Source organism: Caretta caretta, chromosome 4 (assembly GCF_965140235.1).
Source record: "Caretta caretta isolate rCarCar2 chromosome 4, rCarCar1.hap1, whole genome shotgun sequence".
Classification (NCBI taxonomy): domain Eukaryota; kingdom Metazoa; phylum Chordata; order Testudines; family Cheloniidae; genus Caretta; species Caretta caretta.
In genome coordinates this window covers 110,779,983-110,804,384 of record NC_134209.1, presented here as the reverse complement: position 1 = coordinate 110,804,384, position 24,402 = coordinate 110,779,983, and the positions used below count along the sequence as shown (strand labels likewise).

General features: G+C 43.7%; 1 protein-coding gene across 4 annotated transcripts in view; it reads right to left on the bottom strand.

Moving 5' to 3' along the window:
* The window catches only part of ARAP2 (ArfGAP with RhoGAP domain, ankyrin repeat and PH domain 2), a 199,352-nt gene that overhangs the window by 51,242 nt on the left and 123,708 nt on the right, over positions 1 to 24,402 (bottom strand). For all 4 annotated transcript variants that reach the window (XM_075127981.1, XM_048848599.2, XM_048848598.2 and 1 more), the window contains exons 20-24: positions 17,679 to 17,842; positions 15,212 to 15,424; positions 10,757 to 10,862; positions 3,497 to 3,644; positions 2,745 to 2,813 (exon numbers count right to left, since the gene is read on the bottom strand). In XM_075127981.1, the coding sequence (XP_074984082.1) occupies positions 2,745 to 2,813; positions 3,497 to 3,644; positions 10,757 to 10,862; positions 15,212 to 15,424; positions 17,679 to 17,842 (700 nt within the window). The remainder of the gene's footprint in view (positions 1 to 2,744; positions 2,814 to 3,496; positions 3,645 to 10,756; positions 10,863 to 15,211; positions 15,425 to 17,678; positions 17,843 to 24,402) is intronic.

The following is a 24,402-nucleotide window of genomic DNA, read 5'->3' as shown; positions in this document are numbered from 1 at the left end:
GAAAAACATATTTTAAAAAAGATATCTGGACAGATTAATTTAAACGCATAATGCATAAAAAAATCATTTTTTCCTTAGACTAAAGTAAATATAATCTCTAGGCAGTAGCTTCCCTTATTTTTATATAAAACTGTGGAAATGAATACTGTCTTTGAATTTAAAAATAGAATATGACAATTCTAGAAGTGCTTTTCTTTAAAAACAGCTAGTTTTTGTATAGGTTACTGTAAGTTATTTCCCAGAGTCTCAACACATACATACACACATAGAAACTATGAAATGTCATGCAAATATGAATAGTGACTCAAATATTATTTAAAATAAATAAAAAGGAAGAGAGTTTGACAGTTGAATACATAATTAAATGGAAGCATTGTCGCTACTACTTTCAAAAGTCTAAATATCACATTACACCACAAATCATCACTCTTCAGCTGCGAGCTGGAAATTTCTGATTGAATATGTTTGTTTGTTTGTGTTAAGGTTGAAGTGAAAGTGCTTTTTGTTGGAAGAATTTAAACTCAGCTATTGATAGATTGATGAAACTCAAGCCAGGGGCTATAAAATGTAGTGGGTGGAACAATCACATATGAAGTCTGATTATGAATAGAGCAGAATTTGTTGCAAGCAAAGTGAAAACAAATAGTCAGAAACATAATTCAGGCTTCTCACAACTCTTCTTCCTGGCAACTACTGAAGTACACACCTAAACTGGTCAATCAGCCTTGAGGGTCTGTCCCACTTTGGTTTTACTGTAGAAAAATTAGGTATATCATAATGGATTTTTTTAAATGACCCCAAATGATTGCAGGAAGCTTAAACTTCAATTTTAAAAATGAGAAAGCAAGTCTCTAGCCTCTTTCCTTTTGAAAATAGCCTTCAGAACAAGAACCAATTCCTAAGGAGAGTGCCATGGTGATCTTTCCACAAAAAACATGGAACATCACAGTCTGCCTATTCCTAGCATTCCTCTCTGTCCAGAACTGTAGTTTTGTCTGAATGCACTCAGCTATCAGAGCTCCCAAATTGGTCACCTGTGCCCAACACCTTCTATTTCCCTTTTCCACCAACTCCAAACACAGAGATACCAGTGGAATCTTCACTCCCCAGGCACTTCTCTCATTTACACTCTTAGCTTCAGTGGCTGTACCAGTAGTGACACCAGGAGAAACTACAAATAGCACCATAGCCATTGGAACTTCCCCCATGACTTCCTATGGGGATGAGATCTTATGAAAGGGACTGTTCATTGCAGGCATTTCTTGGTGCTAGTCTCCAGGAAATGACACAGTTAGAAGGTAGAAAAATTATCTTTCCTCCAATTTTCTATGTGCCTAGATCTTAGGCATCAAGACTTCATTCCTCCCAGCAAAAGTGTTCTCTCAATAGCCTCACCACTCAAAAGCAACAGACATCAGATGTTGCTGTATTTCTTTTTTAATATAAATTTCAGTCCCTTGCCAGCAGGAGGCATGTGGTGGTATTATATTTAGCCCTTTGTACTGGAAAGTCAGGTGCATACATTGCATGAATGAGGCCAGTGGCAACACAATCTTCAAACAAGGCAGAATTTTCTCTCTCTCTCTCTCTCACACACACCCTCACGCACCCACCCACCCACCCTCCCACCCCCCAAGAGAGAGGCATTCAAGTTTTCACACATGGACATCCACCAAAGGGCCATATGACAGCACCTTTCCCCAGGGCAATGAAATTTGACATCCATGGCGGAAGGGGAGGAGACAAAGTAATACAGCTCAGCAGAAATACAGAAAATTGTGGAACATGTGACTTCCATGAGCCCCATAACAAACTTACTTTTACCAATGAATTAAGGTACTTTGAGATTTACAATGTGTTATACCACACACGTAACCGAGAAGGACAGCCGCTAATATTGAGCATCATAGTTTGATGCTTCTCCCTCATGTTAACTTTTGTAGCCCTACTAAATTCCTAACCTTCCCAGTGCTTCTCCCCAACCTTATTTCAGATCTCCCACATAGATCACAAGTTTAATAGGTTTCCTTCTGTTGTGGTTAATTCAGCTGCCCACCTGATCAACAGTTTCCCAAGGTTCAGCTCCTGTCTTAGAATCACTGCCATGTGCTCTAACTGGGACCACAAATGAACACTACGCAAGCTTTAGTTAATGAAGCATGAAGCTACTCACTTAACAGTTCTTCTTGCAGAGAATATAGCATGCAACAGCTTCCTAATAACTTCACAGAGCAATTCAAAGTGGGTTTATTTTTTTGAAAAATAAACGTTATGGTTTGATGCCTCCCTGCATTGAAAATGCCCTCTTTTGTGTGTGTTCTGTTTGAACACTAAGATCATCAGAGGTGCCCAAGCTCACACCACACCATTATCTATTTTTAAGCCTGTTTTATAACTCCAATACATACAGAGAATTCTATCCTAAAAACAGGAGCTCAAAATGTTTTCCTAACTATACCAATCACTACTTCCTACGGTTTATAAAATATATGGAACTAAATACATCTAAAGCTGAAATCTGAGTGAGATATATAGGTAAGATATAGTCCCATTATGTGTTAGATCATAATTTCATGGGAACAACGCTGCATAGACACAGTTGTTTCACTTTGCTGTTTTATGTCTGTCTCTTATCAAAATAGTACATTATGCAAATCAGCATAAAGAAATATAAATCTGCTACATGATAACAAAATATTCTTTTGTTAAAATCATTCCCAAATCAATTGATTTTCACCACTTACTTGAGTGTCTTTCCACTTGGTAATAAAGCTGTTCTCTGTATCCATTTGTTTGACCTGATCTTCATTTATCTGTTAAAAATGGATATTTTGGTAAGTTAGAAAGAAACTAACATAACACTTCATCATCCTTAGTGGATTCTTTATGATGGTTAACAACACTAAGAACATCAAGTAGGGTCGTTATACCCTTAGGAGTGATTACACTTAGTGTTTTTTATCTGATGGAGAGATTTTTCCCAGTATCAAACAGGAGGCACTAATTTTTATAGAACGTAAATCTAAAGAGAGGATTGTTCCATAAAATCCATCATACCACTGAGCTGTTTATATCATCAACACATTTCCTCTGTGACCCCAGAAAAAAATGAAGAATGCTGCATAAATGGGTCACAAAGATTAGTTACTAGTAATGAATAAATTCAGTTGGATTCAGTGCTTCTGCAAAAAGCTTTGGAAGAAAACAGTATCGCTCTGAAGTGCTCATCATTAGCTGAGTCAAAAGTCTGGGAACACACTATCATACCTTAGCTGCAACACAAGAAGCATAACAGGTGAACAAACATACCACTTTCAAAGATTACAATCTTGGAATTCGCTAAAAACTATGCCATCTTCATGCCAGTGAGAATAGTTGTGTGCACTCTTTTGGAAAAGACTGATTCACAGCAACTCTGTAACACACAGCTTTTTCTCTTCAGTCTAGACTAGTTCAGAATTAATGTTTAAAAACAGCCATTATGTAAGATACTTACATCAAAGAGTTGTATGTAATTTTTAATTAGATCTTCAATTACATTCACTTCTTCGCTGGTATGCCCTTTAGTTTGAAATAAGCATGATGAAAACACCATGGCGAGATTGTGAGGGTTCATATGATTGATTTCTGAACATTTCTGCACCCTGTTTGAAGGAGAATAAATCCATTTAGAACACTCCTGTATAACACAGGCCATAGAACTTCCCCAAACTAATTCCTAGAGCATCTCTTTTAGAAAAACATCCAATCTGGATTTAAGAATTGTCAGTGATGGAGAACCCATCCCGACCTTTTGGCCACTGCATCACATTGGGAGCTTGTGTTCAGCTAATTATGCTTCCACCACAATCGCCAAATCTTTTCCAGAGTCACTGCTATACGTGCATATACATGCTTAAGCACGTTATGCTCTACATGATTCTTTAAAAAACAACCGTAACAGGGCACTAGCTGCCAACTTTTTCTATGTCTGCTTAAAGTGAGTGTAACACCAGCAGGCCCTGCTTGTCGGCGGGCAGGATCAAATCTGGAACCAAATGCATAAATCTCTACTGCATGAGCCATATGGCTCTTAGCTAAGTCTGTAGCAGACTCATTAATTTCTAAGTGGTCTTGGTGCCACTAGAGGGGACAGAGCACCACACCCAGAAGGTATGTGGGTTACATGGGTACCTTAGAAACTTATAGTTTACTGATTTTAACCTTATTTCCTGCATTTCCTATACTTGGAAGAGGAGGTTACTTACCTGTAACTGGAGGTTCTTCGAGATGTGTGGTTCCTATCTGTATTCAAATGTGGGTTATGCATGCTCACCAGGCATCCAGAGCCGAAGAATATGAAAGTAGTGTCCATTGGTTCATGCATGTGCCCTAGCTCATCTCATGCCTCCAACCAAGGGAATAAAGGGTGAGGTGGACCAACCACCTCTCCAGCTCCTTCTCTACCATGAATCAGATAAGATCTGAAGCAGAAGGAAAGGAAGGTGGGTAATGGAATACAGATAGGGACCACACATCTCAAAGAACCTGGTAAGTAATCTCCTCTTCTTCGAGTGATGTCCCTGTTGTATTCCAGTGTGGGTGACTAATAAGCAATACCTAAGGAGGAGGATGTAGATGATAGGGCTAAGGAGAGTACCGCCATACTAATGGAGGCATCAGCAGAAAAGTCCTGCACCAGGACATTATGTCTTGCAAATGTGTGAACGGAGTCCTATGTGGCCACTTTTCAGATTTCGAGGGGGGTTACCTCCTGAAGAGATGCCATAGTTGTTGCTTGCGCTCTGATGGAATGAGTTCTGAACTCATGGAGAGTGGGGGGAAGGCTCAAAAGCTGATAGAGTAGAATGCAGCCGGAGACCATTTGGAGATTCTCTTGGTGGAGATGACGTGCCCTCTGACTCAGTCGGTATAGCGACAAACAGTCTTAGGGATTTCCTGACTTGTTTTGTTCTTTGTGGGTAAAAATTCAAGGCCTGCTGAACACTGAGGGAGTGGAGCCTTCACTTCTCTGTGGATGTGTGCAGTTTTGGGGAGAACACAGGTAAGTGAATGTTTTGTTTAAGGTGAAATTCCAAAGCTGCTTTAGGGGTGAATTTGGGGTGTTGATGCAAAGAAACCTTATTCTTATAGAATGTAGCATATGGAGGATTGGCCATCCCTTCCCACTAAGTTGGCCAACCCTTCCCACTAAGGTGACGGCCACAAGGAAAGCAACCTTCATGAAAAGGATGGACATGGACTAAATAATTAAAGGCTCAAAAAACAAACAAACAAAAAATCCACCACCACTCTTGTGAGTACTGAGAAAACAAGGTTTAGGTCCCACTGGGGAATAGGCTTCTGAATGGGTGGGAAGATTCTTATTAGGCCTTTTCAGAATCTATTGGTCAGTGGATGTGTGACGACCGACTAGCCCTGAGAAAGAGATGTGGTTGGTATGTGCTGATCACTGCCAAGTGGACTCGCAAGGAGCTCATGGAAAACCTGTTGTCTTCAAAAAGAGAGGATATAGTCCAAGATGAAAGCAATATCTTTAGTCTCTGGGAGAATGCCTCTTTGGTGTGCCCAAGAAGAGAAGCTCTTCCACTTAGCTAGGTAACATTTTTTGTAGAATCCTTTCTACTTTTAGAGAGGATGTCTTGTATGGCTGTGGAGCATGAACATTCTAAGGATAATGCCCATCCAAATACCAAGTCCTGAGGTGGAAAGGGCGCACATCAAGGTGCTTGATCTTGCCATTCCACTGGGTCAGGAGCTCATAGACTGTTGGGAGGATGATTGGTGGTCAGGATGACATGAAGAGGAATTTGGGAAACAAGAACTGTCTGGCCAGAAGGGGGTGATCAGGATGACTCTCACTCCGTCATGCTGGATTTTGTATAGAACTTGTGGCTGAATTGGTGGTGGAGGGAAGGCATAGTTGAACTGGAAGAAGCAGAGTGTCACCCTAGGAGTGGCATCCTAGGGCTCTTCTGGAGCAATACATGATGCATTTTCTGTTTGCTGGAAAGCGGTGAATAGATCCCTGGTTGGGGTCCCCATAGAGTGAAAATACTGAGCAGTACCAAATCATGGATCTCCTACTCTTGGTTGATTGTAAAATGTCTGCTGAGGGAATGTGCAAGCACATTTTGTTTCCCCAGAAGGTAGGCTGCCAATAGGGTGATTTGATTGCTGATACACCAGTTCCAGAGGCTGACTGCTTCCACAGACAGCGAGGCGGATCCCAATCTCCACTGCTTGTTGATGTAGAAGACAGTTGTAACATTGTCTGACATTATAAGGAGATGGTGAGTGTGGATGAATGGAAGAAAGGACTTGAATGCCTTCCAGATTGCTCACAACTCCAGGATACTGCTGTGCATCCTGGACTCTCGAGATGTGCAGGCACCTTGTGCTGGGTGGCTGTTCATGTGGACCACAGAACCAAATAGGGATGTGTCTGTAATAATGTTCCTGTCTGGAAAGGAAAGGAGAAAAGGGCACTAGTGCTTATCTGAAGAGGATTTGTCTACCACAGCAGGGGAAGACACTATCTTGGCTGGAACTGTCACCATAAGGTTCATGGAATGATGGCTTGGGGAGCATTTGGATTGCAGCCAAGTCTGGAGACAGTGAAGGTGGAATCTTGCAAATAGGGTGACGTAGGTGCATGAGGCCATATGACCTAGGAGAGAGAGACGTTTTGACTGCTACTCAAGGGTTGCTTGACACATGAGCCACAATATTGTTCACGGTCTAAAACCTACCCGTGGGCAGTTACATTCTTGCTGTCAGGGCTGGGTCATGGACAGCCAGACCTAGTGGTTGGAGCTGGAGTCCACCATCAGGAGTCAGCTGGGCCAGGATCCTGGAAGGTCAGAAACCAGAGCCAGACTGTAGATCAGAACCACAAGTCAGAGTTCTGGAGCTAAGCCAGGATCAGGATGCCAGGAAGTCAAGCCCAGGGCGATAGGAGAGAGGGGTAAGGGGGAGGGAGGATGGGCAGGAGAACAAGCAGGAGGGACAAGGTGTTCCCAGTTTTTTAGACAGCTTCCTGTTCCTGTCATAAGTAGGGCCAGCAGGCCAATCAGCTGCTCTGGGACTCAATCTTGGTTTGTGAATCAAACAGTTGAGATGGCAGAGGTCAAGGACTGGTCTCCAACTGCCCTTCTCTTTGTATATCCAGGAAGCAGATAGAGTAAAACCCTCTCCTTTGGTCTTGAGGGGGGATATGGTTCTGTTGCTCCTCGCTGCAATAAGGAGTTCACTTCTTCAGAATACTCTCACATGAGAGTTTTCCCCGTGGGCGGGGAGGGGGTTTCTGGAGAAGGTAGGGTTGCAAACTGTATTGAATAGCCAAAGTGGATGACATTCAGCACCAACTTGTCCACTGTCATCACACTCCAGGTCTTGAAAAAGACTTCCAGACGACCCGCAAATCGTGTGGGGCAGGGCGGGGCGGGGAGGTGTTGGGCTTAGCGTTTCATGACTATTGAGCTCCCATCAAAAATAACGTTGAGCCAGGGACTGAGATTGAGATGCCAAGATTGTTGCCAAGGGTGAAGGGAAGTGGGACTTTTAAACCCTGTCTCTTATGTATTGGTTCACAGGTGCTCCGATGGAAAAATTGCTGAGCCATATATCAAGATTTGACCTGTGGGCGGTGAAACTTCTTAGCAACAGGCATGTATATCCACAGCAAGCAGAGGGTAACCCTGGAATCCTTTAGGGTATGGAAAGACTCATCCGTCTTCTGCTTGAGAAGCTACGATTAGTCACGGGGGTGGGGTCCTTAATGGTATTCTGGAACTCCCTAGCGAACCTGACACGTGGATCCATGACTCCTTGCGCACAACAATGGCATAGCTCTAGAGGAGGCATCAGCGGCATCGACTACAGATTGGAGGGTGCTCCTGGCTACCAGTTTGCCATTGTCTATCAGAGCTTGAAAAAGAGCTCTGTCTTGATCCGGAAGGCTGTTAATAAACTTCACAAGCTTGGAGTAATTCAGGAAATTGTATTAACCCAGTAATGCTTGGTAATTGGCTATCCTGAACTGGAGGCTGGACGATGAGAAGACCTTTCTTCCAAGCAGATTCAGGCGTTTTCCCTCTTTGTCAGCAGGAGTAGATGGGGGATGCTTCATTAACAGAGAGAGCTATTCTGTTGGTTCCAGAAGCATGCAAGATGTCTAAGAGTTTGTGCTCGTAGTCTTGGATCTCTTCAAGAGGAATATGAAACTTTCCAGGAACTCTGCAGAGAAGGTCCTGGAGCTGCCTGAAGTCATCAGGAGAGTGGGTGGGCTAGAAGTCACCACTTCATCCAGGGATGACGGATGGGAGCCGTGCTGGTTCCAGTGGAACCACGAGATCAGAAGCAAAATGTTCCTCCTCCTCCTCCATCATGTCTGGGAGCAGATCTGAGCATCCCCTTAGTGGGGAGGCAAGGGGTGTCTCCCTGGCAGATTGGATCGACTCTGTAGGGGGAATAGGCCAGTAGGAGTGGTTGATAGGTGGTCACTAGGGCCCCCATGGCATGGGGTAGCAGAAGCTCAAAGTTAGATGAGGTAGAGATTGGTCCCAAGCCAGCGAGGGTCTTTTGAATGGTGGAGGACACACAAGGTAAGGAAAGAGCAGTTCATTGGATGGCTCAGAATCTCCTGATGAGGAAAAGGCTGATTCCACTGTCAGTGCCATTGGAGGGGAGATGTACTCTACAGATGGGTTAGGTGATAAGCTCCTTCCAGCAGTTGATTCTCCCAGAGGTGGTGATATCTCCCTGGAAACAGAGGGGCCCAATGGACAAGGAAATTCCGGATCTGGGAGAGCAAAAATGTCCTGTGGGGTGGGCAACAGATACAGATCTCCCTGATGTGAGAGGGGTTCTCCTTGCCCAGGCCACCAGTGCCTATGAGAAGGGTCATATCCATAGTTGGCAGTGATCAGGACTTTGTCAGTCCTGGTGGATCCCGGGGTTTGGAAGAAGCCACAGAGGATGGTACTGATGGAACACAGTCTGGTGGAGTCCAATGCTTATGGGCTTTCTTGTCGTACCTCTGGGACTTAGAACATATTAAATCCTCATGGGCCAAGCCGGTGGGCTTGTTTACAGCTGAGTTAGACTTCTATGAAGCGGACTTACAGGAAGATTTCGCCTCCTGCTTCTGAGAGTGCTTCCTAGCTTTCCAACAAGACCCTGCCATGGGATCTGTCGGGGTAGATTCTCCTGCACCAGCGTCGGACTTTGCAGCAGGAGGTGCACTTCTTGCTGAATCAGGCCAACGTACAGGGATGTTCCTCTGCTTGGGTCCTCCATGAGATATTTGTGGAGATGAAGTTCCCTCCTTTCTTGGATACAGCTGGGGAACAATCAGCAGATAATGCACCTCACCGCAATGAGAGATTCTTCTAGGAAGTACAAACAGCATGGGTGGTCATTGCTGACTGAGAAGCATCATGGGTAGGAGGCACAGAGTTTGACGCCTGGAGCATAGTCTAGATCCCAAACAGGGAACAAGGCAGCGGGAAGGTCCCCCTGGGAAACTAATTTAATACTAAATAGTAAAAACTATTAAAACTGTTAAGAATCATCTAGTTTGAAAACAGTTTTATTTTGTAGAACAAAGCCAAAGGTGAGGACACTAAAAGATCTGACCCAGACCATGCGGCGCCAGTGAGAAGGAACTGGAGAGGCAGTTGGTCTTCCCCAACCTTTATCCCCTCCATCATGAGCATGAGGTGAGCCAGGGCACATGCACAGACCAGCAGACACTGCTTTCAAATTCTCCAGCTGCAGGAGCATGGTGCGCTTGCATAACCCACAATGTAATACAATAGGGACCATCATTTGAAGAAGAATGAAGAATTATCACTAAAGAGTTAAATTATTCTATCAGTATAAACAACAATTTTTTAAGTACAACCATTATAGCTTTATTCCTCAACTCAGCATATTGTACTGAAGCAGGCATTCCAGAACCCCCAATTCAGATATTCAGCTAGTTTATGACAAATATTGGTGGAACGTGTTCAGTTGATACTACCAACGCCCCCTCCCCCACCCAAAACCAAAAAACTATTTAACAATTAACACTGATCCATTTAATTCAGCCTGATTTGTGCAGGAGCATCCAAGCTGTACAATTCTGATACACTCTTCACAGCTTACTCTGTCTTAGAAAGAGATATGGGTTTTGCTGTGTGCTTCAGTCTATGGTTTCAAACACTCCCCAGGGCTGTTACACTTGCAAAATTAAAAAGTACTGAAACATAGCTAGGAAAATTAATTCTTAAAGCCATCATACATATTAGACTCTCCCTCGGAGCCTTCTCTTTTCAGGAACTGCTATGCATGATGGAGCTTATGAGAAAGGGCTTTTAAAAATCTTTTTAAACTCCCTAGGTCCTTCTGCCCATCTCTTTTGGAGGATGACAGATTCAGGTAGGATGGTCTTAATAGGCTCATTTAAAATTCACTATACATCTGCAGCTTACTGCCAGTGGAAGACTGTTCTTTAAAGTGTGTTGGTATCCACTGTTAAAATTAAAATGTGATAAAAAATACATTTTATAGATTACAAATTAATGCAAATCCTATTAATCCTATTTATGAAATCAGTAAAATTAGCCATGACTAGTTGAATAGCTCTGAACGGTACTTATTGATATATGAAGTGTTAATGATATTTTAGTCATGCCAATGAAATAGAAAATGCTTATTGAGTATTCTCTACTATGGTGCGACATCTGAGTCGATCTGCTGACACACTGACCTGTAAAGGTGTTCAATTAAAGCTGCCAAAGTTGCCCTATTGACTGGTGGAAAGCTCTGAATAAAAGTTCCATACTTCTTCACTCGTTCCTTTTCATTCTGTGTATCTAATGGAGGAGGAAACAAAAAGTCACTGGACATTCACCACAATGCATATTCCAAAACAAGAACGATACCGATCCACTACAATGGCAACATCTAGCCATTTAAAATTACAATTAAACTAATCAGCCTCCTTCTGCTATCAGTGCAGTCTGTTATTGTACAGCATGTGAAGGAAAACAGTATCGATTATGATGCTATATACTGCAAGATCTGCATTCAAGAAACATTTTTAGCAGAATTCTCCAGAAAGCAACAAATTGTTTTTCATCAAAGAATGCCTTAATATGTAGAGAGTGCATGTGTCTGTAGTTTGAAAATTGCTTTGATTTGGGAGAATATATACTTTTTTTTTTTACACCTTATTATTATTTATATTATAGTAGTATGTAGAAGCCCCAACTGGGATTAAAACACACAGTGCTCCAAATAGCTTACAAACTAAACCGACAAGAGAGATGAATGGTGAAATGAGAAGCAGAGGCTCACAGAGGTGAAGTTACTTGCCCACAATCACACAGCAGGTCAGTGGAAGAGCCAGTGATTGAATCCAGTCTCCTGAGTCCAGTGTGTTACCCATTGGTCTACTCTGCTCTCTACCCTGCATCTACCTTGACTCTCCACATTGTGCCTAAGACTGAACCTGCTGCCTACCTTGCCAGGTCCAGGAATAAAACCACTAACTCGTATCATGCTTTTCTTCCCCTCCTCTCGATTTCTGCCTCAAATCTTGTTTTGCAAATTTTCTGTTCTCTCCAGCTAATGACTAACCATCTCTTTTAAGCATTTAGCAAGATGGTGTATTAAGAATACTACATAAAAATATAATGTACTGTTGCATGTGGTTTTTCACTACTTAGACAATATAAAAAAACTGATTAAAATTACTATTCCACATATACCTCGTGTACCTATCCTCTCCCACTTACAGTTATTTATAACGGTCACACAAGTACTTCTGGTAATACTTTAACTACAACAGGAGTCTCTGCTACAAAGCTGTAACAGAGTTCTAGTCACATGCACTAGTCAGGTTTCAGAGTAGCAGCCGTGTTAGTCTGTATTCGCAAAAAGAAAAGGAGTACCTGTGGCACCTTAGAGACTAACAAATTTATTTGAGCATAAGCTTTCGTGTAGCTCACGAAAGCTCATGCTCAAATAAATTTGTTAGTCTCTAAGGTGTCAGAAGTACTCCTTTTCTTTATGCACTAGTCAGGATGTTAGTCAATGAGACTTCATTATGGACCTTCCCTGAAAAAACTAATTTAAAATGTTGCTCATTAAACTTTTTCTGACTGCTGCCTTGATGAGAGCAATCTAAGTTTCAAAATTCAGTCCTACACTTCGTCTTAGTTGAGGTCAAAGGCCAGTTACTGGTACTAAGCCATGTTGTTGTAGCCTTGTTGGTCTCAGGATATCAGAGACATAAGGTGGGTGAGGTAATATCTTTTTTTGGACCAGCTTCTCTTGGTGAGAGAGACAACCTTCCAAGCGACAGAGAGCTCTTCTTCAGGTCTGGGAAAGGTAATCCCAGCTTCACAGCAAAATACAAGGTTGAAAAGATAGTTCAGCATAAGTAGTTACCACATAGTATAAGGGACCATTCAAGGTAGAGTGGCCCATTAACACCTCTGGAGTCATAGGAGAAAAAGAGAAAGGGTCAGTGGTTTACAGATTGTTGATCTATGGCTCATTACAAAAATCTGTAACCTACTACAGGTGAGTCTCATCTTACGCGCATTTAACATGCGCGAATTCAGCTTTACGAGGTCGGCAAAAACGAAAACAAAAGAAAAATAACAATTTAAATACTGTACCTGTAGTGCGGGCGATTCCGCCCACCATTACACTCAATGTAATTTTGACTATACGCGATTTTCTGCTGAACGTAACCCCAGTGTAAGATGAGACTCACCTGTATCTCCTTCTTTTTGAATGGTCTCCTACAATATGCACTATTACCTAACCCACCTTGTCTCTCTAAGTTACTGGTGCTATCTTTCCCATGAATTTGCCAAGTTCTCAAATGGCCAATACTCATCTAACTTCTATATTTAGCTTTATCTTTTGCTAAGTTAGAGAGCAATTAATGCTGCTATATTTTAATTCAATATTTTGTTCTTAAAAACAAACTGGACATATTTATAGTCAATAAGATTGTGCCATGTAAGTGAACTACAGTGGTATCAATCTTATGTGCTTTACTACTAGAGTAGCTGGGCAGCTCACAATCTTTCATGTATTTATACTAACAACATCCCTGTGAGGTAGCAAAGTGCTATTGTCCCCATTTTACAGATGGGACACTGAGGCACAGAAAGACTAAGCTACTTGACCACGGTCACACAGGAAAACTATGGCAGATAAAGAAATTGAATCTGTCTCTCCCAAGTCCCAGGCTAGCAATGTAACCACTTGGGCCATCCTTCTTCTGAAAGTAATCTACAATTCTAGTACCATACTTGGGGAAAAAACCTCAAAAGTTTAAACTACAAGGGTGACAATACTTATGTTCTCATAATTCTTAATTATATTTACTCACTTTTATTTGTAAACAATATAAAGATTTATTGCCCCTTCAGGTAAGCATAACTTATTTCACTTCAGTCAATATTTATCTCCAAGGTCAAGAAACCCTGATGTTGACCTCAACAAAAGTCAAGGTCATAATAGTGAAATCTTCACCTCCTATAATTATACCAGGAGATATAATGCTAGCACTGTTTACAGAGTAGATCAATGTGTGTTTATATGTTTCCTAACTTTTAAGGACCCCAAAAACCTTTCAACCAACCACTCTAATTTTAAACCCAGTTAACATGTGACTATGGACTTGATCCTGATCTCTACTACGTGGAGACACATATCCTTGGGCTTCTAAAATAAGATGAAGTTGGCTTTAGGTTGAAGTCACTCAGTTTTCTTTCATGTTGAGGTTTATTTTATTTATACTTCCTAAAGAGAGGCGTATATAAGTAACAAATTACTCAACAGCACAAGTACAGATTTAGTAACACACATCCATCCATATAGATGTGTATATATAGACACATATAGAACTAATTAAGCCAAAGGATCTTTAACAACTGCGTGTATCAAGAGCTTGATTTATGTCTCATGCAGAATATGGCAAGGGTGGCCAAACTGCGGCTTCTGAGTCGCATGCAACTCTTTTACAGTTGAAGTACGGCTCCCGGACCCTCCCACAGCCCCCATTCTCTGCCTACCAGACTGGGAGGGGGGAGCTCACGGTTTCGGCCATGCAGCGTGGTAGTGGAGCTAAGGGCTTCTGCCATAGACTGGTGCCTGCTGTGAGTTGGGGGGCAGGGTACAATTTAAAAGTTCACCCCCCTCCCCCAACAGCTTGAGTCATATCCCCTAGGCATGCCTCCCCTCTTACCCTCAGTGCCCCCTCCCTGCAGTTCCCAGGTGTTAGCTCTGCATGGAGAGGCAGCGGCAAACAGATGGGAGCTGCAGGGAGGGGCTTCTGCTTTAGCTCCTTGGGGAGAGGCAGCAGCAAAAGCAGTGGCTCTCCCTGCAGCTCCCCACTGTTTACTGAGGCCTCTACCCAAGGCACAGCTTCCAGCTTGCTGTCTCCTGCAGCTGCCATGCAGGGAGAGGGCCCAGTGGCACCATGTGACCAAGCAGGGCCAGCAAACCCTGGCAAAAATATGGGAGGGCACATCACCCCATGTGTCCCCCTCACACATTGCCTCTGGCTTCTGCCCAGCAAGGAGGATAGTCTTGGGGCTTCAGCCTTAAGTCCTGGGAGGCGCACCTCGGCTCTCGAACTTCTGAAGATTGTCGTATGTGGCTCAGAGTGTCAGTAAGTTTGGCAACCCCTAGAATATCGCATCTCTAGTATCCTGCCCCTTAACCACCAGAACTGTTCAGTACATACTCGTGGCCTCTATTGGAACTCCAATGCCACTTTCTCCAGCATGTGTATTACTTGCAAACCTCACATCCAGTTATTGACTAACCTTACTTAGCTTGGGAGATCTTATTGGAACACACCACAAGATTGTATATTTGCAAGCAGTAGACAAAGAGGACCAGGCAAAGAGCATTATTTACAGGTCTGAGTGTAAAGATTAATGCTCTTGCTACTGACTTCAGTGGAGCTGAGATTTCACCCATAATTTCTCAAAGTGATTTTTGTAATATATATATAGAATCCTTTTATTGATTATTCAATAATCTAATGTTTGCTCTGTGTGTATATATATTAAATATAAAATACAATATTTTGTATTAAAAATGTTAATAAGAGTTCACATTTACATGTTCTTTTCCTAAAAGACCACTTCGAGCTATGAACAAGACTGTTATTTATTTGCCCTGCATTTATTACCTAGTGCAGAGATCCAAAATGGATAAAGCTCTTTAGTGAGAAGTGCATCATCTATTTGAGACAGGAAACATTTCAGTACATCAGTCACATCTTCCAGCTGATGTGTTCCAGCTCTCAGTTTAACACTTCTTGCATCTTTTTTGAAGCTCTCTAGCAGCTCACTCACATGGGAAGGATCACCATTCTTTAAGTAGATATGTTTGCTACCTAAACCTTAAATACAGGAACACAAGGGAAAAGTCAAATGCTATCTTAAAATCAAAACGTTATTCCTTACACAACATTGACCAGCACCACCAAACCCGGTTACAGTTAACATAGGCCTCTTTCCTAATGGATTGTTAACAATGCCAAACTGTTCTATGATCACTACTTCAGGAAAAGTTTAAAATTACTAATTCCAACAATCATTTGTGGACGTCTTATAATCATCATAAAAGGCGTGATAAAGGGAAAGAGTGCTGCCTCTTTATATAGGGGGATATATTTTCAGTTTAATATATCTGCACTTCTGTCCCTCCCCCAGGGACCAATTGTGCCACCCTTCAGGACTCATCCAAAGGTATGCTTTTAGTGGGTGTGTGTTCGTTCTGAGATGTTTTGACTCTCGAGGCCTTAATGACGGCACTGCTGATTCTCTTGCTCATTTTCAGGTGCACAAGTTCCAGCCACTGGCACCACAAGGGAGCCACTGGCAATTCCACTGTTCCCGTGGGTGGATTGGAAGCTTAAAGAGACACTGCCAATTTAAAATAGAACATACCTGAAAATATGTTATGAACACCACCTTCGACTACTACAGATAAATAAAGCCTTTTATATTAAGCTTGTTAACTGTGTGCATTTGCCAGCACTGTGTGTGTAGTCAGTTTAATTGTTTCTCTTTGTAGAAGCTGCTTTTCCCTTGCTTCTCCTTAAAAATGCTGCCAACCATGCCAGCTCTGCTGCCAGCTAGTTCATGTTTCCGACAAGCACATCCCTGCTTTCTTCCATGGGACCCTTTATGTATGGAGGGGAACTCTTGTCAAAATCCGTGAAAATCACCAGCTTACATTCTCCTTCAAACTCACCTTTACTGTGTTATCTAAAAGCAATATCATCTGTTAGTGGTTCTGCATTGTTAACCTTGGCTGTGGGGCCTCGTAAATTCATTTATGGCAATTTGTTCCTTTTCAGGCATGTTTTAAGTAGAAACCAGTATGCTAGCAAGAAATAAGCATCTGATAAGTGTCTCAGCTGAGTACACTTTATTTCTCCCACACTCAGAATACTAATTATTATCATAATCATCCCATTAAAAAGGACACCATATTCCTCTGAGCTGAAGCCAAGCATTTCTACCCGGAGGATCATTTTTGAAAGGGACGTTAAAAATGTCTGAAAACAAGGGGTTAGCCTAAACGTGCCTTCTCCTTCATAACTACAGCATCACACTTCCCCTGCTTCAGTAACAGTTCAACACATTCAAATAAATTATGACGCCTGGGAGAATAAAATGTTATTTATAAAAATTCTTCAGTTTGCAAATGAATCAAAAATAATTAGGCAAACAATCTTTCTTGGTTTCAGCCAAGAACACCACACCTTGGGATACCACAGTTTACCATAAGACAGCGTTACCATATTCAAAACAAAGTTATTCAGCTAGACAAACCATCAGTGTTAAAATATGTATGTGTGGCACATGCTTCATTAAACCTATTCCATGCTGACAGAGGCCACGGATACTGTAATATTCTGGAAGCATGTCTTTATAGGGTTAATATGTATATAGCACTTCAGAACAGTAGGCTTGATTAATTATCAAATGGTGCAAAGGGTGAAGGCAATTTGCACACACCCTCTACTGGAAACTGTGCCTCAGAGAGATTTACCTTAGTAAAGGATAGATGCCCCTGCCCTCCTTTGGCTGTTCTGCCAAAAGAGGTGAAAGAGGTCAGAAAGGGAGCAGTAGCTTTAAAAATACAGTCTGGGATCCCAGTTTGTGGAGATCTCTCAGGACATGTGCTCAGCCTGCTCTTTCTTCCTGGCTGACTTTATTCACTTCCTGGACTCAGCTAACTGGCTCTGGGTGCCCAGGTGCAGTGGGGTTGCAGAGAGCTTGTACAACTGCATGCGGCAGATTTTCTGCCATATGGGGCTTAAAACTTGGCCTTAACCATGCAGTGAATCAAACTCCACAACATAAAATTATAAAGGGGATGCATGGATTGCCAGCCACGTTCAAGTGGCATTTCCCAAAGTTTCACTTATAATCAGGTACGTTGCATTATATATCTCTAACACATCAAAAACTACTGCCACACAAAGCACCTGCTGAAAGTAGTGACCGGGTTAATAAAAGAGTATGGGTTTTATATACAGTAGCACAAAGTCATTCAATGCAATCGGATAGAGATGCTTCTTAAGTATTATACGAATGATCCTACGAGTTCAGTGAGTCGAAAAAAATCTCTACTCCACTTACCATACTGTGTAACAAATGCTATACAGCTGTTCACTGTAATAGGAACGTCATTTTTGCCGAGCTGCTGATCTTGTAAGGCATTACCATCTGTACGTGCTGCTTTTTCAATTGCAGTATGCCAGACCGTGAAATCCAACTTCGTATGACCATGGATGTATAATGTTCTGCAAAGTTGGAAAATATTTTGAAACAGTAATAAGGGAAAGAAGATAGAAAACTTCTCACTTTTCCAAAGCAGCACAGTAGTTCTCATGAAAAATGAATACCTGAAAATAGATTCAGGAGCTCAAGGTAATATTTGGAATAAGACATCAGAGCATCTGACTTAAATATACTGCAGGAGGATGTTGTAATGGCTTATTCTACTTTTAGTGCCTTCATTTTTTAGCAAAATATTATCTACAGTAGTACAAGTATTATATACTGGTGCCAGCATATGTTACAGTAGAGACAGAATGGAATCCATGGACCTTGACACAGGATTTGGGATGGGGCCTTTATTAATGATTTATTCTTTTTGCTCTTGTGCGCCCACTCCTGCAGTGCACACTCAGTACTGAGTTACAGTTCAGTAGAGACCACAGCCTCACTTTCAACTTTATAAGATTAACTGACTGTTTCCTTCTCTTTTCTGTTTTCTCCCCAAGATCCAGGACTGGAGACAATCCAGGCCAAGGGGGTGGATGGAGGAAGTCCCTGTGGGAAAGCTGAGCTACCTGAACTAATTCCTTTCCCCCATCCTCTCTGGTGCACAGAGCAGTGATTGTCCGGGAATTTCATAGAACTGGGGGAGAGAAGCAGGGTGGGGAGAAGAAACTCTAAGCGCTTGGAGCACCACGGAAGAGTACCTTAGCCATTTATTCGTTTCCTTACTCCGAGCCATTCTGTTTGGCTGTTATTTAAACTGTAAAAATCCTCACTCTGTTTGCCCTTACTTAGCTTTGGCTCCTGGGAGGCAGCTCCAAGTCTTGTTTAATGGTCTACATATGGCAAAAGTGTTCAGTTATCTAAAGTCCTTTCCCAGCTTTGTTCCTTTTCCAGCAGGAGTAGAATATGAACCAGATTTATTGTGATTGTTTATCACGGAACTCTATGAATTAGTAACATTTTATTTATTTACAATATTTTGTGCCCAGCTCATTCATAGCACATTGCAGCATAGCCAAGACCAGCCAAGTGATGCCTCAGTTGCTTTCAGGCCTGCCAGGTCCTGTGGCAGGATCAGAGGTGCAAAACGCAGCAGATACTGACGCAGCCCTGCACTTTGGAGACCTTTTTCAAATATGTACCCAGACAATAGACGTGCTCTTATCTGGCCTGATTTTAAATCTCCCTGTGTGCTCCAATAGGGATAATGAAAATACAAATCGTTCTGGGGCTGCAGAAAGGTGAGCCACTATAGTCACCATTTTGAACTGCTTCTCTGAGAATTTGGCTCCCAGTACCACTCGTTCGGAAGTACTGCTTCACCACCTGTCCTTATCTGATAGCACACATTGTACCATTTGGCAAACGATTAGGCTGGTTTGTCTCACACTGGGCACAAAGAGAGGAGAGCTTTGCCGGGGCCGTGCTCTCAGACTCTTGGGGCAGAGGTTGACAGTAGATAATGCATTGCTCCCAAGCACCTTTTGGCAGCCATTCAGAATGCTAGTGAAGAGGGGAAGGATCCTTTCAGTTCTTTTCCAATATGATGGGCAGAGCATTCTCTGCAAAGTCACACTTATGCATTATTCATTCTTTTTGCTGCTGAAAAATAACAGGATTTATCTTGTGATTGAATATCGCTCAAAGGAAGTGAATGGAAACCTCAATAAATTCTTTTCTACTACCCACAGAATTCTAATACACATAGGAAAGCAGGATACTGTAGGTACAAATATCTTCAGCGTCGTCTGGTTATTCCATTCAGTTCAGAGTCACTAAGTGGCATACCAAAATACACTGTAACTTGATAATCACTTTGTTTTCTAAAATTTGAAAGCTGTCAGAATAGATTCTAATTCTAGTAAAGGAGCAAATGTGGCATTGGCTTCCTTGTAACAAAGAATGAAGAAAAGGAGAGCTATATTTTGATGACAGCCCTGTGGTTTCCAGGATTCCATGGCTGGAAAATTCTGCTACTACTGCAGAACTTGGCTGCGATTGCTGGACAGGGCATTGGGCTATGTTATGCACGAGGTGCCATCTGGCCTTAAACTCTGAGTGTATGAAAGTAGGTATTCAAGCTTCTCCCAAAAATATAACATCGACCCTACCCCAAACTCCAGGGCAGAGACAGCCAAGCAGGCAGGAGTAGCTGGAGAAGCGGTTTCAGCATGTATAGCAGCACAGCACAGGGAGAGAGGGGGGAAATGAGATCCAGCCATGGCTACTGCCCCGTCCTCACACCCCAAAAAATCACTGGACTCAAATCCTCCTCCCCCAGCAAATATATTACAGTTTCATTTAAATTAGACCTGAGCATGTAATTGATTTTTCAGTTCTGTTGGTGAACTGAGAAAAATGCAGTTTGTTGTGAACCAAAATTTTTTTCCCCCCCTCTTCCCAGTTTTTCATTTCATTTTGATCGAACAACATTTTGGAACCAAACCGTCAATTCAAAATGACAGATTGTTTAGAAAAATCTCAATTCAAAATGAGATGTCGAAACTGAAACATTTTGAGGTTTACAAAATTATGATTATTATTTTTTCAGGTTTTTTTCCCCAGTCAAAACTATTCGCCAAATTAGCAAATAGTTTTGGTTCCCTGAAAAAAAATGTATTTTTCAACTAATTTACTAACTTGAGTTACACACTCTTTTGTTGCCAAGCTCTAATCTAAATCTTATGAGACGGTCAAAATGTGGGTACAGCTAACAGTGCTATGTATTTAAAAAAAAAAGTTACCTACCTTTTCATAACTCTTGCCCTTCAAGATGTGTTGCTCATGCCCATTCCATTCTAGGTGTGCGCGTGCTGAGGTGCAGTCGTTAGAGATTTTTGCCTTAGCAGTATCTGTAGGGTCAGCTGTAATGCCCCCTTTGAGTGCCGTGCTCATGCATTGGTATATTAGGCGCTGCAAACCATACATCCTCTCAGTTCCTTCTTGCCGGCAACTCCAACAGAGGGGTAGGAAGGTGGGTAATGGAATGGATCTGAGCAACACCTCGGAAAGGTAGATAACCATTTTTTCTTCTTCGAGCGCTTGCTCATGTGGATTTCATTCTAGGTGACTCTCAAGCAATATCCTTGAAGGTGGGCTCGGAGTTCATAGCCTAGCGGCTTGCAGTACTGCTCTACCAAAGCCAGCATCACCCGGGGCCTGCTAGGTAAATGTGTAATGGGGCGTGAACATGTGGATGGACAACCAGGTGGCCACCCTACAGATGTCCTGGATAGGCACATGGGCTGGGAAAGCTGCCAAAGAGGCTTGCACCCTGGTTGAATGGGCAATTATGATCACTGGACGTGGCACCTTTGCCTGATCGTAGCAGCAGTGAATGCAGGCAGTGATCCAAGAAGAAATTCTTTGAACAGACACTGGACAACCTTTCATCATGTTGGCTATCACAATGAACAATTGCGTCAATTTGCAGAATGGCTTGGTCCTTTCGATGTAGAAGGCTAGCGCCCTCCTGACATCTAGGGAATGCAATCTATGTTGTTCCTCCTCCGACTAATGTGGCTTTGGAAAAAAAGACAGGTAAGTAAATGTCCTGGCCCATATGAAACTGAGACCACCTTGGGCAGGAAAGCCAGGTGCAGCCGCAGCTGGACCTTGTCTTTGTGGAAGACAGTTCTGAGGTAAGCGCCTTAATCTCAGTTACCTGGTGGGCGGATGTTATCACAACTAGGAACACGACCTTCCAGGACAGGAGGAGGAGAGAACAGGAAGTCAGAGGCTCGAAGTGGGTCCCGCGAGCCGTGACTGCACAAGATTTAAGTCCCATGACAGAACGGAGTACCTGACGCGCGGGTAGAAGTGCTCAAGGCCCTTGAGGAACCTGGCAGTCAAGTTCTGGGTGAAAACCAACCTACCTTCAAGCGGCGGGCAGAAGGCTGAATAGTGGCCAAATGAACCTTGATAGATGAAAAGGACAGGCCTTGGAGCTTGAGATGCAGAAGGTAGTCCAGGATCAACTGCAGCGAGGCCTGCTCGGGCCAAATACTTTTATCCGAGGTTCAACAATCGAACCACTTCCATTGGGCCGGGTAAGTCGCACTGGTGGAGGGCTTTCTGCTGCCCAACCGGACCTGCTGAACAGCAGCCAAGCACTCCTGCTCCTCCACATTTAACCATGCGATAGCCAAGCGGTCAGCTGGAGCACCGTTAGGTTCAGATGCAGAAGACTGCCGTGATTTTGGGACAGTAAGTCCTCAAGTGGCAGCTGTAACAGAGTAGCCACCGAGAGGTCCAGCAGCATGCCAAACCAGTGCTGATGGGGCCAAGCTGGCGCTATGAGGATCACCTTCGCCCTGTCCTGCTTGATTTTCATGAGGACTCTGTGAATCAGCAGCACTGGAGGGAAGGCGTACAACAGAGCCCCCGATAACAGGAGCAGAAAAGCATCCAACAGGGAGCCTCCGTCGATCCCTCGAATCAAGCAGAAAATGTGACGTTTCCTGTTCTGCCTGGATGTGAACGGGTCCACTTGGGGAGTTCCCCACTTCTGGAAGATAAAGCTGACCACTTCCAGATGGAGGCACCACTCGTGGCAGGATGAGAAGGTCCTACTGAGGTGATCTGCCAAAGTGTTCTTGCCCCTGGGGAGGTGTGCAGCTACATAATGGATGCCGTGTCGTACACAGAAGTTCCAGAGCCTGAGGGCTTCCTGGCAAAAGATAGACAACCTGGCCCCGCCTTTCATAGGCTCATAGACATTAAGGTCAGAAGGGACCATTATGATCATCTAGTCTGACCTCCTGCACAATGCAGGCCACAGAATCTCACCCACCCACTCCTGTAACTAATCTATGTCTGAGCTATTGAAGTCCTCAAATCATGGTTTAAAGACTTTAAGGTGCAGAGAATTCTCCAGCAAGTGACCCATGCTCCATGCTGCAGAGGAAGGCGAAAAATCCCCAGGGCCTCTTCCAATCTGCCCTGGAGGAAAATTCCTTCCCGACGCCAAATATGGTGATCAGCTGAACCCTGAGCATGTGGGCAAGACTCACCAGCCAGCCACCCAGGAAAGAATTCTCTTTAGTAACTCAGATCCCACCCCCTCTAACATCCCATCACAGGCCATTGGTGACCAAGGTGGAGATGTAAATTCCTGAGTTTGCCGACTGACCCTCGTCAGCAACTGGTAAGGAGAGGGCAAGAACCAGTGCCTGCCCAAAGAGTGGTACTGGGGAGCTGGAGACTGGTGCCACGGCCAGGGACAATCCCGCACCAGGGTGGATCGATGCCTGGGAGACCGCCTAGGCAATGGTGATCTGCGCTGTGGTGAACTCTGGTGCGAGCCCCGACGGTACCATGGGTCCAAGGATCGGCGTCGTGACTCAGGTGTCCCATGCTTTTCAGGCGGAGATCTTCATGTCTGGGACCTGTCTCTTCTAACCAGGAACCGAGGCTGCAGTGTCGGGGTCTGAGGTCACAGTGATGGCGACCAATGCCTGCAATCAGGAACACTTCTCTGCTTTAGGGGGCAGTCCCACCACCAGCTTGCCCGTAGATGCTGGGGCCTGGCCAGGTCCTTTGCCTGGTTTGACATCTGCTGTGCTGGCCGGCCTACTTGCTCTTTGGCTGCCACGCCCGCTTCAGGCACAGATGACCCTACTAGGGGCCAGTATCCTCTGCCGCTCCTAGGAGTCAGAGGCAGTTCCCTGGCTGGGCTCGGGATCCGACTGCAGCAGTATCCCTGAGCAGCTCCAGGGAGGGCACGTGGCCTGACACAGGTCCTTTACCCAAAGCCCCTTTATTATGTGGTGCCAGCAGACCTGTCGACTTCAACTGCTTGTTAGGCACCGGGGAGAGGAAATGGTGCCGGGTGGATTCTGGTGCCGGTGTGCTGAGCACCAATACAGACGTGCTGGGAATGGAGTCTGATCGAGAGGGCTCCAAGGTAGGATGAAGCACAGACTCCACGAGGAGGGCCCTCAAGTGGCTACCCTGTTCCTTCTGAGTTTGAGGCCAAATTTTTTGCAGATTCTGCACTTATCCTTTCTGTGGGACTCCCCCAAACACTTTAAACAGTTCTCATGGGGGTCACTAATGGGTATGGGTCAGCTGGATGATGAAAATTGCTTAAATCCTGGGGAACAGGGCATGCCCCACTCCAAGACGAAATCCCAGCTGGGACTCTAACTCCTAAACTACTACTCTAATTAGCTAAGTACCTATCAACTACCAACAAAGACGACAGAACAATGGACTGTAAGAACTGCTAATGCTCTTGCGATGCAAGACAAGGCACTCCGACCAACAATCACAGGCGGTGAGAAGGAACTGAGAGGGCGCCTAGTATACCAATGCATGAGTGCAGCACTCAAGGAGGCACTACGGCCAACCTTATGGCTATCGCTAAGGAAAAATCTCTGACGACTGTGCACATGGGCGCGCACACATCTAGAACGGAATCGACATGAGCAAGCCCTCAAAGTACATTTAATTTAACATTTTACTAACCCTAAGCCATTTTGGGTATGTATGTCTGTACGAATGTGATGTTACAAACCAGCAGCAAGGTGGTATGAACAGGAAACGGGGTGGGGGGTTTCTGAAGCATTCCCTGGTA